The sequence below is a fragment of the Larus michahellis genome, chromosome 2, assembly GCF_964199755.1.
Source record: "Larus michahellis chromosome 2, bLarMic1.1, whole genome shotgun sequence".
Classification (NCBI taxonomy): domain Eukaryota; kingdom Metazoa; phylum Chordata; class Aves; order Charadriiformes; family Laridae; genus Larus; species Larus michahellis.
Window position 1 is genome coordinate 22663799 of NC_133897.1, and position 14078 is coordinate 22677876.

The 14078-nt window shown below is 39.5% G+C and overlaps 1 protein-coding gene across 7 annotated transcripts in view; it reads right to left on the reverse strand.

Annotated features, from left to right (window-relative positions):
- The window catches only part of CACNB2 (calcium voltage-gated channel auxiliary subunit beta 2), a 256438-nt gene that overhangs the window by 88636 nt on the left and 153724 nt on the right, over positions 1 to 14078 (reverse strand). For 4 of the 7 annotated variants that reach the window (XM_074574508.1, XM_074574507.1, XM_074574510.1 and 1 more), the window contains one exon: positions 1235 to 1354. In XM_074574508.1, the coding sequence (XP_074430609.1) occupies positions 1235 to 1354 (120 nt within the window). Of the gene's footprint in view, positions 1 to 1234; positions 1355 to 1857; positions 2125 to 2190; positions 2830 to 14078 lie in introns of those variants that run through there. The other 3 variants (XM_074574513.1, XM_074574509.1, XM_074574512.1) reach the window with 2 other exon arrangements.

Here is a 14078-nt window from a genome sequence, read left to right on the forward strand (position 1 = left end):
CAGTCAACAATTACTTTTTTTTTTTTTTTTAAATAATAATCTTTGGCTTCGTTGTTCAAGTTCTCTGGCCTGAGGAAGCTGTCTGCTTGTGCGTTATAGTCCTGTATTATTTATGGAGCTGGCCCTCACCACACGACCAGGTTCACAGCTCAATGATCTCCTGAATTTCTGAAGAACCCTTGTAAAACAGGTGGCACAAACGGGCAAAGGCAAAGCTGGCAGCGGAAAAGGAAACAGAAGGGGAGATGGAAGGGAGACAGGGAAATAAAAAACTAAGCAAAATGGAGGAAGGGAGTCAGAGAGAAAGTGAGAGAGATGTAGATCAGGTAGATCTGAGGAGGGATCTCAACAGTGTATTTAAATATTTAAATATGAGACATGAAAAAGGAAAACAGGTCTTGGAAAACGGTGATACACCGAGATCTAGCAGATATAAAAAAAGAAAAACTGGAACGAAGTGATAAACAAATAACAAATCAGATGAGCATGATTTTTACAGGTGCGATAGTACTTAAAGATACATCACAGATGAAAGAAGAACAAGTCCATACTCTTTCCCTGACAAAACCCTCACAGCCTTAAATGCATCTCACGGAAAATATAAACACACAGCACGAATCTGAAGCTCATTTAGTATTTCCTTACTAAATTGTCACTATCTGCCAGGAATACGGAGATAGAAGGAGAAATCTTCACAAGTCCTAGAGCATATTACTCATGGGGTCATTTAACACACAAACTGTAAAGAAAGCCAGTGAAGTCTTCAGGCGAAAAAGACCTTTGTAACAGATTCTCCCTATTTAAATCTGACTTGTAGGGACTGATTCTTCATTGAAGGAAGATGAATAGGATGTTTGAGGGCTGATTTCCAGAAATGTAAGTTTTGGGTGCCATAGCAATCCACGGGCAAACTTTCACAAACGCCTTCAGTAAGAACTCAAAGCTTTGACCCTATACACTGCAAATAAACGGGTACATTCAATAACAGAAAAAATGCACACGTCTAAGTAAGATTATTCTGAAATACACAAGCCGATCAAATGCTTTTTATGGAATACTGATTCTAAGTGATTTTTCCTGGAAAATATATTTTCTACTGTTGTCAGGAAAACCTTTATAAGAGGTCTTATGCTATATGTTAACACATTAAAAACAGTTGTACCAGTAATGGATGAGATGACAGTGCTTTGAAGTTGAACATTTGACGAGTCTGTGACATGAAGTAACACTTTACCTTTGCTTTTTCCAGCTGTGCCTGGGCCTGTCGCTCTGCCTCTCTCCGCACTGCTTCCCTGTCTTCTTCCAGAGATACATCTGAATCGGATGGACGGCTGGTGTAGGAGTCCGCCGAACCCTGCACAGGAAAAGTTGAAATAACGTCACAGGTTGTTTCGGTGTTCAAAAGAAAAAAAAAAAAAGTGGAAGTGTTTATACACCTTGCCTTTCTCTTACTTCTGTACCCCTGAAAAGAGAGTAACTGCCCAAAAGGGAAAGTCACTTAGGAAAATTATGTCTAGGTAAATGTTTTCTTCTGGAGGCTTTCCAAAAGTGCAGGTGTCTTCCCCAGTGTTTTATTTCCTGCGCTATCCCCATGCTCTTATTTGTCTGGTTTTCAGCAAGCAGAGCCAGTTGCTGTGTAGAGCTACAGCAGTGGTGCAGTGCAGGGCTGAAGGACACACAGCAGCTTCAAGGATGGCTCCATAAAAATTAAAACTCTGAACAGTGACAGCATTAGCAAGGAAACAGACTTTTTACAATCAAAATGCAAATTCAGTATCAATAATTACCATTACACAATACCACTGCTAACAGATTTAAGCTCTGCTATCCATTTTTATTTTAGGGCAACCTCTTTACCTGACACACTTTCCCCATCAGAACTGCAAATGGCTCGTATCCATCCCTGCCCCTCAGCAAAACATGCAAATGACCACAAATCAACTTCCAACTAATAAAATCCGTCTGGACTCAACACATGTCCCCGTATCGCCACAATGGAAGCAGCCACAATGCCAGAACAGCTCTATAAATAATGACAGCTCTGCTTTCCCTCTGCATCTCCCTGCATACGAAATAGAGTTCTGCTAATTCAATCAGAATGAAAACAACTGTCCTCTCCTCACCGTCTTTTTTTCCCTCCCTCTCTGCAATACATATAACATACGCCGATAAGGAAAACGTAGGGCTTACACAGATATCAGAATTCTTCAGACGTCCTCCTTTGGCTCTTTTCAGAAGCCTGATCCAGGTGGCCTTCATTAGCCAGACAGCTCAGTTATTGTCCGCAGCTGCAGCGCCCGGCACTGATCTCATAAAACATGTGCACACTGAGCACCGCAGAATCACTGCTCCTTTCCTATCCATGCTCTGCTGTGAGAGCCTTCCTTCTCTTCCCTCTGCCTTTCAAGCTTGCAACCTCACTGTTTCCAAGTATTCTACTGCAATTCAATTTCCAAATTTTCTCATGCCACTAAAAAAAAAAAAAAAAAAAACAAATCCAAAAAACCAAAAAATCCACACCATCTCCAAAAATCTCAGCTTGAGAGATAAAAAGGTAAAACAAGCCGGGCATCAGGTAAATGTTGTGAGAGATGCTTCAATTGATCATAAACTGAGATCGATCACAGAAAAATACCTAGGGCTTTTTCCGTTCTGTTTTGGGGGGCGGATTTGGCTGTTAAAAATAGTGCTTATAAGAGAACCTTTTAAAATCCTGTGCAAAATGTATTCAGTGACATTTGCAAGTGCAAAGTTCATTTCATCTCTTCCTAGATTGGCTGGGGGTGGGGTAACAGGCTGTTCATATCACTGGGCATGCTCCATATGTGCAGCCTTTTACGCAGATGCTCACATCACACCGGGTTGTTAGCCTATGCCAAATTGCCATTTTACATCTCAAGGGTAAACAGCTGGAAAACGCAAGGTCCCTGCGAAACTGGGAGAGCCGGTACAGCGTCTCATTCCCGTCATGTATTGCTTGCTGCGAGCCACGTTTCCCTCGGACGCTCCGATCTGTCACGCAGCGCTTTGCCTCTGCTGCAAAGCATCGAGCTCCACTCTGAGCTCCCTTACAAAAAACGTAAAGCCAAAAATATGCCTGTTGAGCAGGAATTTAACCCCCTAGTTACTGCTCATATTTTTCTGACATTAGCAGGGGAAAGAAGCAAAGAATAACGGTGCCACTCGACACATAAATATTAGATGCTAATATGGCAAAAGCCAAACAAAACATTGAATTTCTGTATTCGGCTCTTCAGAGTCACCCTCTATCCTTTCATAAACTGACATGGGAATAACATGCTGAGGCGTGGGTATCTAGGGCATTTACGATTCACTGACAGACATGCAGCATTCTAGTTGAAAAAGATCGCTGTGGCTGACTGCAGTGCCTGCCTTTGATACAAATTCACAGTTACAAGAAAAACAGACGCTAGAGATTACAGCTGAGAACAGTGGTCACACACGTGTACATCAGCGTGTCCCAGGAAGGACCGAATCCTGCCATGGTTTGTGTCTGTGTAACAACTAAATCGCCCCATCACAAGTGATGCAGCAGCCTACATTTAACCACTACTAGAGCAAACAATAGCTGTCACTAAGCTGACAGTTTAAAATAAAGGTAAATTTTACTTTTCCAAATGTTTTATTTTTTACTTTCATGAAGCCCCATACAAGTTACAGCATACAAATTAATAAACTGTCTTTGAACTGACACAAAGAAAATTACTCTCTGAGGAATATTTTCCTTAAAGGAGTCCAAATACATCTGCTATATTGTAGTGATCTTCCAAAACTGAATTGCCTACTGTGCTAAAGCAAAAGGAGTAGAAAATAAAAGCAAATACACTCAAAGTTGTCTTTAATTTTTCTAAAAATCTGGTCTGCTAGGAAAATACCCAGAGGCTCTGTAACCTCCCCAGAGCCTTTCAAATTTGGCTATTCTTTAAAATTTCCCTTTGCCACAACTTCTGACACAGCTCCCCAATGGAAACAGTGGCAAAAGACGAGCAGCAACAAGCGGACAGAAGTTTGGTGTAGTTTAAACCCTGTTATGGTTGACACAACAGTGGCCTGTGGTCGAAACCATTGATGTTATCCCAGCATTAAGGAAAGCTGAGACTGCGATGAACAACCCCCGGCCATAGAGCCCCAGCCTCCAGGACGCTCTGGGGTCCCTCAACTCAACCCTCCTGGGAAAGCGCACGTCTGGACCCTTCCCCACCAGCGCTGCAGTTCCTCGGTGCCACTCTGCTGACAAGCAAAGCACGGTGTCACAAACCAACTCCAAAGCAACACTACCTTTAAATAAGAGGAAAACAAACAAACCAGCTGTTAAGCCTGACACAGCAATCACAGAAGAGACAAGGTGGTTGTTAGCTTTCTACAGCACTTCCACAGTGAACGCATCATATTTTCCGCTAAGCAACTGGCATGGCATCACTTTTACTATCATTCATTCTGCTGTCCAGAAGGCATGCTACCTAACTGTTCCTCACCCCATAAAAAAGAAGTCATGAAGCACAGAAAGATAATTTGTATCTCCCCTAAGGAGGCAAGATGCCTTTTGGGTCAGGCCGGAATTGCTAAAATTGGAATTTCATCTTGCAGGCCAGAGAGATCATTTACAGTGCTGGTCATGTCTTGTGTTGGCCAAAGTCCCAACACACATCTAAAAAATCATATCATTCAATTTATTTTAATTATATTGACAAATCACATGAATCAAACTCAACATTACGTTTACTTGCCCAGTGGGACAGACATGGTCATGCAAATTTTCTGCAGAAAGCAGAAGTTGGGAGCTTCTTCACTTCTCAAACATGGAAAAAAATTCAAAGCCTGACATCAGGGCAATCCAGGAAAAAGGGGAGCATGCAATTACAATTAATTCATTCTATAAACTACTGAGTATTTTACATGAGCTAAGAATGTTTTCATTCACTTTCAGAGGTAAAAAAATATGCAAACTGAAATAAAAACTATGATGAAACTACAGTGTAAGTACCTTGACTATTCAAGGAAAATAGGGCCAACTGGATGTGGATTGTCCATTCATGACAGCTAAGGAAAGTAAATTACCACCCTGGGCTACACTAGTTTTTTAGGATTGCTCTAGAGAACAAGATGGACCTTTTCCCTAGAGCTTCTGAAATTCAGCCTTTCTGAGATTCTGCGAGTCTCCAACTCCTTCCACTGTGATATGGAAGAGCTACAGTAATACATGTATGTAATACAGGCTACTATAGCCCCCAATTCCTCATTTTTCATGAGAAACCATCTAATAAAAGTGAGATAAGTCATGTTAATAATTACCCCATCTATTTATTCTTTTTTCTTTTCCTCCTTACTTGGCAGGTTTACAAACCCAGTTTGTTTGAAAAATAATTTCCTGTTTTAATGACATGCCTGACAAATATTTACCAACTATCTTTCCGCTTATTATATTAGAGTAGCTCCTATGAGGTATTCTTACAGTGTGAACCCACGCTTTTCACACTGCTAGTGATCGTATGTGATTATATTTGAGCTCCTTTTTCTTCAACACCATACATGTCTTATCGTCTTTAGTATTGTAGAAGTGTATCAATCATCTTCAAGAGACTGGGTCCTTCAAGTAAGAGTTGTTTTTATTATTTTCCTTTATTTGCAGGTACAAACTCCTTAGTTAAATTAGGGGGTGCCTCCAGCTCTCTTATTTGTCTTGTTAATTCTCTGTACCCATTCTTAACTTTGGTCAGTGCAGTTGGAGCTTAAGTACAGATTTTGACTGAAGTGTAACATTCACAGTGTAAAATCTGGTGATGTGTTTGGTCTGTTACTGTAATAAATTCTCACTGGGTTAATATAGCTATCAGTACACTTGCAAATTCAGTCATGGCCTTTATATTATGTCTTCCTCATAAAAAATAAAAGTGATCCTCCGAACACCATGAGTTTCTCTTGAAAAATTACTGAAAATTCTCAAATAATTCTCTTAGAAAGATCAAACAAGTTCCTTCAAGTAGAGACTTTTTACATTATTCTTTATTAAATGAAGGCACGAAGCAGTAAGCAAACATACAACAAGATTTTACAAGGAAGAAAGAAATACATGTGACTGCACGTAATATAGAAACTGTTCATTTATAATAGTGGGTTGTTCTCCTACAGGTATTTTTCATCTCTTCATTCATTTAATGCTGAAGAGAATTTCAAATCCAAGAGGAGAAATATCTTTATGTCTTCACTCGATTTATACTTTGCTTACAGAAAGCTCAGCCCTCACTGTGCCAATAAGAGGAACAATTAATTTCAATATTCAGAATTTATACACAGATATTGCTAACTGCTTATCTTCTAATCTTGTTGAAATAGTAAGAACAACATCATATGTCCTGCTAGGACATGATTTGAGATGGTATATTACGTCCTTGTGATGTGCTACAGTTCTTGAGTGCTATGAAATAAGGTAAATGAAAAAAAAATGCTGAAAGGTTATTTCCATAAAATTTTCATGGGACTTAAAATCTTAAAAACTGATTCAGAACAAAGGCAAAATGTGAAATGTTGAAGTTTAGCATGAAGTGAAGCTGCTGACATTGTAATTATAATATGCCAACAGTGTCCAACAATATGTCCTGTTTCATCATAAACTGACCACCTTGAAATGTATGAGCCACACAATTAGAAAATCAGAAGCACTGCCACAAATGTACCGTCAGTAGGGACCTCAGTTTAGCAGAGTAGCCACAGCTGGTGAATGTGAAAATTTCTTATCTATGAAGTTTTTTCCAGATCTCTAAGCAATGTTGTTATTTTGAATGATGTTGAAGAAAGCACGAAGCGCTGCTCTGAGAATGCTACGCAATATTACATTGATGGTAAAGTTAGTTTTTTGAGGGTAGACTTTTTATGGAAAGATCAAACTAATTCTAATTAACTGTTTGGCATGTATATTTGGCATGTATGACAAACTGAAGAAAGACATTTTAACAAAGGAAAAAGGAAAGAGATCATGTATTCATTAAGGGTATATCAAGCAGAATTGCGGACTCCTTGCGTAAGTGCCATTCACAGCCCTGGACACAAGCTGTTGGAAGCAATGGACACACTTCACAGCCTGGCAACTGCCAAGTCTAGCCCTGATGTCCTCTCTGGTCCTTGGCATGGCCCTCCTGGTGCTTGGCCATTTACCCACTAGGCACACATTTACACTTAAAGGCTGTAAAACTGTGCTTTCCCACAATTACTATACAAGGAGGGCTACCAGGTCCTACAGTAGTCACAGACATCCTCTGCTATGTTTGCATTTAAACGACAAAACCAATGTTGATGAGATGTTTTTGTGGTTGTTGTTTAGAGCTAATTGGGCATTGCTAGGGCATCTACAGCCATGGGGGACATTGAAATAACAGGAGGAGTGAAATTTTAGAAGAGCTCGGGAGCTTAAGGGTGGCAATGTGATTAAAAAGGAGATTATGTAGGAAATCAGTCTTTTCTTTACCCTTAACGTGACTTTGGCAAGCTTGATTGCAGCACCCAGCTCGACATTAACAGGTTTCCAAGGTGCTAATCCAATTGACAGCTGGATGAAAGCAGAGGTTTTTATAATAGCCCTTAGGTTTGCAGAAGCCTAGATTTTGGCATTCATGAACCAGGTAAACAGTTGTACCTGGTGTACAGTTGTATCAGGGAAAAACAAAACAACAAAAAAACCCCAAACTCAAAACAATCACCCACACCAAACCTTCCCCCCTGCCCCCCCATTTTCACTCATATTTTCACAATATTAGCCTAAATGTTTCCTTTCCTGTTGTTTTGCTAAGAAAAAGTAGCATGAGTAGGTATTTTTAGAGGAATGATAGCCTTTTCATGGTGACTCTACAGAAAAACTTTGGGTATACGCAAATTGTTTCCAAAAGGGCAGCTGCAGAGCTCAGCCTAGTTGGCAAGAAAACAAACAGACCCCTCAGAGCCAGAGCTGAACTTTCCCCAAATCTGTGGGATGCTCTGATGTGTTATGGTTTACCATTTTTTTGCAAAAACCGTCTAAAAGGGAAAACTACTTGAGACCCTATTGTACTAAACTCTGTACAGTCACAAAGTGAATGGCAAACCCTGCTTAAAAGCACCTGCAGTCTAAAGGATGAGCCGGGCGGGGGGGGGAACGGAGTAAGAAAGGGATCAAGGTAGCAACGCAACAGAAAATAAAGCATTTTTAAATATTCGATCCCAGCATTATGACTCATCCCTTGCATAACCATGGTGGGCTGTTGTTTAAGTAAGTTTTCTATATGTATTATGGCAGAGATTAGTTCTGTGAAAGCCTCTGAAGGAGGATAATCTGGTAGCTCTATATTCTGACAGAGAGATTCTCCCACTTATGAAACAAGAGAAAGTGCTTTTGAGGAAGAGGGCAATGACAGGAACATAAGGAGGTCTCCTAGCTTATCAAAATATGCTTTATCAACAATATAATAACATAATTGAGAACTTTAAAAACAAACAAAACAAAAAAACCCACATGCAAACCTAAAGAAAAATGGGAGTTGATTTTTCGAGACAATTAATTGGATTTAGAGGATGGGGTTAAATTATTGATGACTTTGAGCTGTAAGGAAAAGTCAGAGCACTGACAGAGCTAAGATGCTGCCAGTGGAACAACTCAGAGACAGGTGCCAAGGGAAGAAAAATACACCAAGGAAATGATTGCAAGCTGCATGAACTTGAATCATCTCACTTTTGCCTCAGACTGTCAGCACACACATGGATATTAACACAACTTGGCTGACTCATGATAACTTTTTAAAGCTCTGGTTACTTGATTATATGTCTAAGCCCTTAGGCAATGGTAAACCAGGACTATTAGTAACAGCAAGTGGAAATGTGGTGGTGTTTACCGAGACAGAAGCAGGTAAAAAATTGGAAGTTTTCAAGAAAAATGAAAGTATCATTTTTGACTGAATTATTTAATCAACAGCAGATATCAAAAAGGAAAGATTTTTAAATTGCAGAAACACAACTCAGAAAAAATGATTTAGAATATAAAATGCTATATGTCAATACAAGAGCACAGAGAGAAAGACAAAGATTGGGTCAGCCACAAAATTACAGAGACTTAATTAAAAAAAGGAAAAATGGAAAACACATCTGGGATGACAACAAGGAAACAGAAAGACAACTAGAAAAGGAAAGAATTTAAAGGAAAGCATGGCAACCATCATCTCAATTTGTCTCAGCTCAGTTAAAAGTGTCAATTTAGATTCCCTGTTCCAGATCCTTGGTATATTTTTATCTGGGATTTTAGTTCAAGTCATTAAGATTTTCTGCATACTTAAAAATAACTTCCTTGAAAATTTAGCATGAAATTCTGTTAGCTATGGAGAATTTTGAAGGGAAAAAAATATTTTCTTTGAATTTTATCAAATTATCTCTGTATGTACGGTCCCTACTTCGTTTTCAAATGTAACCTTTTTAATCTACTGCAGATAACAAATGGAAGGTTTGGGGGTTTGTTCGTCTGTTTGTTTGCTTGCATTTTAACTTGTTAATACTGTTGAGGTTAAGTATATACAGTGAAGTCTTCCATAGTTCAAATTGTAACAACTGCTTTAAATGCATATTTTTGCTTGTTACCCTTCATTTCTATACTGTAAATACAGTATTCATCTGTTTAAATAATTATCTTTTTTCCTTATATCTTCGTGAGTGAGTTTGGCAAGCATGCACTCTGAAGAAACTGCTGTTATAGACTAGTTGTCTTCAATATTTTCCAACCTCTGATACGTTTCTTTTTCAGCCCATCATCTACTACTGAAATCTTGATTTTTCTAGTCATGATCTTTTGTTAACAGCAATCAATGACTGTCATGACATAAAACACTGCAATTTGCTCACTGCTTATATTAGGAGAGGTTTTCTTATCAACAACTTTATTAAATTACACAGTAAAGACTAAGGAATTAATTAATTAAATTTCCCTAACCCAGGCTCACTGAAAGCTCAAGCTTGTCAAATAGTGGTTTGTTTGTGACTCAACCCAGGTATCTCTGGCAGCCGCGATCATCCTTTAAGCATCTGCAGCCTTGCTCTCTCTGATATTGCCAGAAACACCAAGTGAGCAGCTTTCGCACTGCATGGCACCATTTACTTCAGGATAAAAACGCTACATAAAATAGACATATCCTCGTCAGTGGGCTAAATGTAAGCCCAGTTTCGAAGTGTGTCAGAAGCCACATGATTCCTTGTGGTTTCAGGCGTTAGTTCTTTGTTCCAGCCTTCACCTTAATGTATACCACTTGAAAAATAACAGGTCTGTTTCTTTATATCTATTACCTATCCTCCAGGCCTAGCATAAACCAAAGCAAACTACTTGCAATTTTCACAAGAGGGTGAGGCTTCTTACACAATTTAGATATTACAATTATTCTCATCTGATTTCAAGGATACAACAGTGTGTAATACTTTCTCATTGATGGAAAAGTCTCTGGAAAGGCCTTTTGACCCTCTTGTCTATCACATATCAAAATAATCATCTTGGAAAATTCTCTCTCTCCAGCATATGTCTTCATAGTTTTTGTTCTAAAACCAAAATACATCAGTTAATGTATAGATTGCATGACATCAACTATTCACATCCATTGCCTGTTTTGATTTGACTCTAAAAGATATCTAACCTAGCACATCCACCCAGAGCGGGTGAGGGTATCGATTGTGTGGGGTGTGATATTTATGCAAGGGCGAGAAGCTAAAGCCAGCACTGCAGGCCTGGTTCTCCCATCCCAATCTGTGTGGCCGTCACTGCTTACTGCTTGTACAACTCCACCAACTGCCTTTTGCAAGAGAGAGAGCAACACGGAGTTTGTGATTCCAACTCAGGAGTCCTTCCTACGGCACTTTTAGAGCACTATCCCCACCTCATTACTAAGAAGCAAGACTGAAGTCTCTGTATGTTACCGCCTCTGTTTTCTGTCTACAAGGGAACACATGAATGTGAAGAGCATACACAACGCTCATTTACAAAACTCGTTTAGAACGTTTGCAAAAAACAAATTAGTACAAGGTTGTAGGAAACCATCTGATAGTATATAATCTCTCATAATGAATAAATCTATTATCTTACAGATAAAACAGATCTTGTACTATGGATTTATATTTATACTGAGATATGATTGCTTCAATAAAGATGGGAGAGTTAAAAGAGAAGTATGCCCGCTACTGAAGATGGTGACGATGATTAGATGCTAACGTGAAGGAAAATAAAATATAAACGAACTGCAATAGAAAAATTAAAGGAAATGATAAAAGCAGCATATGGTCTAGTGATCTTTCCTAACTCAATGTTAGAATATGTTTTGTGTTCTGGAACATTCAAAGCTTAACAGAGTACAACAGCCACTTTCCTGGATAATAAGTGAACCCAGGTTTTTAAAATTATTGAGACCTAGAAGACCAAACATTTTCTGTTTTTCAGACATAAAAGAAACATCAGGAACAGACTTCTTTCTGATTCAGAACAGACTTTGTCTGGGTCAGGAGAGCACATTACATCATATCCCGCACTGAGCCGTTTCCTCCTCTAGAGGAAGCACCAAATTTTGGACCACTGGTTGCTCTTTTATCTGTTGCTGCATTACTGAATATTGACACAAAATACACATTTGATTTGCTGATAAAACCAAAACCTTAAAAAAGAATGCCTTTCCTGTGTCAGAACTATGATGACGTACTACATCTTTTTCTCAGGACCACAAGGCAGAAAAGGGTCTCAGGAGGTCTCTAGTCCAACGTTCTGTTCAAGCTGTGAGACCAGACCAGCTTGTTCAGGACTTTATCCAGCTGGGCTTTGAAAACCTGCAAGCACAGAGACTGCACAACCTCTCTGGGAAAACCCATCCCATTGACAGACTGTCCTCACGGTGAATATGGTTTTTTCTTATATGCAGTCTGAACCTCTCTTTCCATTTCCAGTGTTTGTCTCTTGACCTTCCACCATGGACCTCTGAAGAACCTGGCTCCATGCTTTTGGAAACCTCCTTGTAGATGCTGGGGGCTTTGGGTTGTCCTTGAAGCCATCTCATCCCCAGGCTGAACAAGCCCCAGTTCCCTGGCCTGTCCCTGCAGGCCAAGTGATCCAGCCTCAGTCACCCTGGGGGCTCTTCACCGAACCTTCTCTGATTTACCCATGTCTTTCTTCTGTTGGAGCACCAAAAACTGGCCAAAAACTGGTCACAGTGAAGCAGGTATGTTCTAACGAGTGCTGTGCAGAGGGAGGTTATCACCTCCCTGAATATCGTGCCTGTGCTCCTGTTCATAGAGGACTCAGGAGTTCAGGATTTCAAAAGAATCTGCAACTTCAGAAATATAATGGAATTCTCCTCAGAAACAAGCCGACATACAACTTGGGCAAACCTGTATTTATAGACGTGCCATAGTCAATGCATTCAAAAATTTTAAGAGAAGCAATGCCTCACATTACTGTAAAGCAACATTATTAATACGCTACCAGGATCAATTAACTTTGTAAAATCCGACAGATAAAGAAATTCCTTCCAGCACATCCCTACCAAATTTCTGGTCACAAGAGAGTCTCCAGCACCTGCAGTGATGAAAGACGCAAGAATGGAAACTCCAGCTCTGAAAGCCTTCAGCTCACAAAACATGTTGTGCTAACTCTCACCAAAGAAATAAAACCAAATCCATGTCATCCCTGAAAATTTGTTTTCTTCTTCAGGAACTGCTCTGGCTAACGCCTGCTTTTTCCTCTCTGCTTCACTGTTTGGAAATTGAATTAATTCTCTCCTTAAACTCATCCGGTTATGCTCAATTAAAAGTCATATTTCCTCCAGTTGACAAGGGAATCAATTTCTGCTTAAGGAATTACCACCTAAACTTATCAACGGTACCACTGCTGCTAGCACCACTGGACGCCTGCTGAGGGGACAGGAATATTACAAAGATGTCACTGAGATTGCTGCTCTGCTGTGCTAATTAGTAAGGCAATTATTGTTTAGATGAGACTCCTAAAGATAAAGAGGAAGAGAGTGAACAAAGAGCCAGCAGAAAGTACGTAGGTGGATGATGGGCATCATCCATACCACACAGAAGAGGAGTACCTATGACAAAGCAGCGAAGAAGGACAAGGCTTCCAGAGGAGAAATACGAGAGAAAGATTTAAAAAATTTAAGAGATGCATGGAAGGCCAACGAGCATTTCTGAACTTTTACTAGTTCTTTCCAGTCTCCAGTTTAGCAGCAGAGAAGATCCCAAAATTTGAATCATTACAAAGGCAGAAAGATATCTTTTCTAGAATGAAAAGTATTGTATAAAAATACTGTCGAACAAAAAAATTACCTCAATGTTATTTGAGCTTATATGCCTGGCACTATAAGGAGAGTTAGCAAGCGAGTATCTGCCCTTTTTTTAAACAATATGCATTTTTATAGCATCTAACCACTTCCACCTCTGTACTGTTCGCAGTTTTCCATTACAGGCAGTAAATACCCAGTGGCTTTAGGCTTTCAAATTGAAGAATATAAGGAGAATGCTGATTCCACAACCAGTTTCTCTGCTTACAAGCATTCAACAATCTCTGTGTTTGCCTTGCACTACATGAAGTCCAAAGTATTCATGGACAGATAAGAATTATAAAATGATGGAGAAACCCAAGATTCATCATCTTTTCCAGGTCACACCTATAGCCCACTCAGTACTCACGTAGATTGTATATGTGCTGCTACACCGCAATTCAAATACGTTTGTACTCAAACCCTCTCAGAGATTCTCCAGAGACAGAATGCTGGCTTCCCTGGACAGGTTAAAGTCAGAAGTCAACACTAAATGCAAGACAGGCTTTTCATGCTTTAAGAACTCTGACTCCTACTGGCTTTCAGTAGTATTCCAGTTCATCTCTGTTTGGGAAAAAAAGGAATTTAGTATGTTGATTATTTTTATTATTATTATCATTTTCCATTTATCCTTAACTGATTTCAATTAGGCTGAAACACTTACTACAGAAGTATTGTAAATTTTTATTTAAGGAAACCAGAATTTCACTCTGGATTTGCACTGCTCTCCTTCCATCACTCCTTCCGTAATAA